Genomic DNA, 3,343 nt, shown 5'->3' on the forward strand with positions numbered 1-3,343 from the left:
TATGAATCCTGACTGCAGCAGTGTGTTTTGATGTCCTGCCTCGTTTTCTTTATGATAAAGGAAGATTCTTTAAGCGCCACGGAAGAGCTGTTTCATTGCTGCCTGCTTGTTCCCATGACATTCATGCCTCCCGAGCACCACAGAAGAACCATTTATAGCCTGGAATGTGTCACCTGCTCCTAAGCCATCCATCTGGTAGCACTGGTGTTGATTAAAACTTGATACTTGTTCAGGAACTGAAGTAGAACAGCTAGTTGCCCAAGGAAAGCTGGGGTTTTTGTTTTTCCAAGGGCCTGTAATGACAGGACAAGGGGTAACGGGTTTAAACGGGAAGAGGGAGATGGAGATGGGACATCAGGGAGGAATTCTTCCCACAGAGGGTGGGGAGCACTGGGACAGGTTCCCAGAGAAGCTGTGGATGCCCCATCCCTGGAAATGTCCAAGGCCAGGCTGGATGAGGCTTGGAGCAACCTGGTCTAGTGGAAGCTGTCCCTGCCCATGGCAGGGGGTGGGGCTGGGTGGGCTTTAAGATCCAGTACAAACCATTCCATGATGCTGTGGTTCAGATGGAGTTGCATCTGCTCTGAGCAGCAGGTGTGTTGTGCTGTTTTTTCACATCGTGCCCTCAGGAATGTTGTCTGGTCAAAAATACTGCATGCCTAACTTGCCAGCGGGTCAGGGGGTTTGTAGCCCTGGGGCAAGCTGGCAGTCCCCTGAAGAGGTATCCTCTGTACTGGCAGCAGTGATGCGGTTTTGTGTCACATACATATGTGTGACGTTATTCTTCTCACTTCAGTTGAAAGTGAGGCTCAGTACTTGTAAGGCCATTCTTAAGTGCTGTGCTGGATTTCAAATAAAAACATCTTTTGAGGTCACCTATTTAGTAATAGTTGAGTGTAATTAAGTGAATGGACTAACATTCAAACCAAGTAGGTATAACAACTCTTCACTGTGCCCTGCTGCCAGGGTAAGGGAGCATCTCCATAGAGAAACACGTAAAATGAGGAAGGTTGAAAAATACAGATGTGGGTTTACAGTGAAATCTCAAAAGCATGCATGGGAAAGAGCTGAGAAAGGCCATGACTGCATGGAAGAAACCTCCCTGAGTGCTTGTCTGCTAATCCCTTCAGTGCCATGAAAGCACTCTCGTGTGTGAACGGCATTAGGGTTCCCTGCCCTGTGCGGGGACCTACGCACTCACCTGTTTCGGGGCGGTGGTAGGTCGTTTTATTCTGAACAGGGCGTCTTGATGAGGAACTGGAGTTTTGGTGGTGTGTCACTTTAGCTATCTCAGCCCCACTTTTGCAGGGTGCTCTGTGGGCTGCGGTAGTTACATCAGGTTTTGGGCTGAAGTTCCTTAGCTGCTGTGTCCTCATACTGCCTTGGAGCAAAAATTAAACAGACCTAACCCTGACCCTACGAACAGCTCCTTGTGTCGTGCGGGGCTTTCTCTGCTTCTGTGGCTCCCAGAGTAAGCCAGCTTCAGCATTTGGTGGTGCTCACTGAGTTTCTGGGGTATGTGTGCCCAGCAGTACACTGTGAATCCTGTGTGAAGCAATTAGTTGTCCAAGCTTTACAAACTTGAAACCAGGTGGATGTTTCTACATTCCAAATACTTCCAGCCATTTACTTTTCGATTTCTTAAGAGGGCCTTGGGAAGAGTTTGAGGAAGTTCTGTAAAGCCTCTTGGGCTGCCTTTGTTTGAGCGCTGCTCTTCCAGGTGAATCTGTAAGCTGTACTGGATGCTGGGATCAGAGGTAGGGAGGGTGGCTCCTCTTCACGAGGGTCAGTTGTGATTTTTGCCTGGGCTGGGGGATGGTCTACCTTCAGTCTGAGGGAAAACTACATTGTTTCTGGAGGGAATGGTGGAATGGGTTTTGCTGATCTCTTGGGCATGACCTGTAGAAATGTAAATATGAGAACCAACAGGCTTTCTTGGCTCCCGTTGAGCGCTGGTGGGGGAGACTGTGACGCAGATAGTGCCAGCTACAGAAGACACTGCCATGCGAACTCTACAGACTGAGCCACACCTTACCACCGTTATTAATAGATTTCTGTGCAGGCAATCTGTGTGTTAAAAAAAAGTGGTAGTACCTGTATAAACTGCCTGTTATCGTGTAGGTGGGAACCAGCGTGAGCTTGCCCGTCAGAAGAACCTGAAGAAGACACAGGAGATCCACAAAGGGAAGAGGAAAGAGGATAGCTTGTCTGCTTCTCAGAGAAAACAGAGGTAGGATCTAGTAAAGTGGCGTGAAAAGGTTGGGCAAAATAGGAGGGAGAAGGGGCCATAAAAAGTCCAGTGTTTTAGCTGACATAGCCTTGAAGTACTTCGCTGTTACTCATGGTCTGCTCACACGCCAGAGCATACACCACGGGTGTAGGATCTGCTGTTCGTGCTGTTGAACAGATTCGTTTTGGTAAGACCTGGAAAGCTGTTAATTCTTTTGGCCAGCTTTTTGCGTGGCGTGAACAGGGAAGGGCTGTGTAACAGTTTGTTGGAGGTGTGTGACCCACTGTGTCCTTTACTTAGAAGAAAAACTGTAGAAATGCATTACATAACGTCTGCCAATCAAGTTTTTTTTACCTGATGAGGTACTGCACTGAGAAAACACAGACGCTGGTCATCGCCAACTGAAGAGTTTTGTGCTGATCTTTGTCCCTTATTGACACGGGGGTTGCTAAATAGCTTTGGAAAATGAGCTGAAGGTGACTCTGCTTAGAAAAACAGTGAGCCAGCATCTGAAATCCAGCTTTTTTTCTTCACAGAGACTCTGAAATTATGCAGCAAAAACAAAAAGCGGCTAATGAAAGGAAGTCTCTGCAGACGGGAGCAAAATGAACAGTCTTTCTGGAGAAGGCAGTGTGCTCACGAAGCAGGAGGACGTACACCATCGTTCATAAAAGCCCTGCGGTGATTAAACGCTTGTCCTGCCGAGCTGTTCGAGTAGCATGAGCTTAGAGTATTTCCTGCGTAGCGCAGGCTTGGTTCTCTGGGATGCTGTCTGTAACTGGCTGTGCTCTCCGCATGCATGTACCTAAACGTACCAGGCGATGGCGTTAATCCAGCTTGTGCTGCATCCGTTTGTCTCACTTCACGGTTCCAGTAATAAAGAGTTTCTGAATCTACGCTTAGACCAGATTTTCTTCTTACGACTCTCGAAGGACAACTTCATTCAGAATGGAACACACTTGTTCAGTGTGTTCGCAGAGGTCTCAGCTGTGAGTCTCAAATTATTTTTACCATAAAATGTTGCAGGAAATACTGTCTGATCTCGGATGGTTGTGCTTGGTAATCAGTTGATTCCTAAGGAGTTACCCAGAACACAAGAGATAGATGGTGGAT

At 47.6% G+C, this 3,343-nt stretch overlaps 1 protein-coding gene across 1 annotated transcript; it reads left to right on the forward strand.

The window, feature by feature from the left end:
• Positions 1 to 2,121: 2,121 nt before the first annotated feature.
• On the forward strand, positions 2,122 to 2,839 carry LOC104503125 (small EDRK-rich factor 1; the record flags this gene model as incomplete). The annotated part of the gene is made up of 2 exons (XM_010151267.1): positions 2,122 to 2,230; positions 2,767 to 2,839. Coding segments are annotated over 2 exons (182 nt in total), but the record flags the coding sequence as incomplete, so codon positions are not given.
• Positions 2,840 to 3,343: the final 504 nt, after the last annotated feature.

This window comes from Eurypyga helias, unplaced genomic scaffold (genome assembly GCF_000690775.1).
Source record: "Eurypyga helias isolate BGI_N326 unplaced genomic scaffold, ASM69077v1 Scaffold50944, whole genome shotgun sequence".
NCBI lineage: Eukaryota > Metazoa > Chordata > Aves > Eurypygiformes > Eurypygidae > Eurypyga > Eurypyga helias.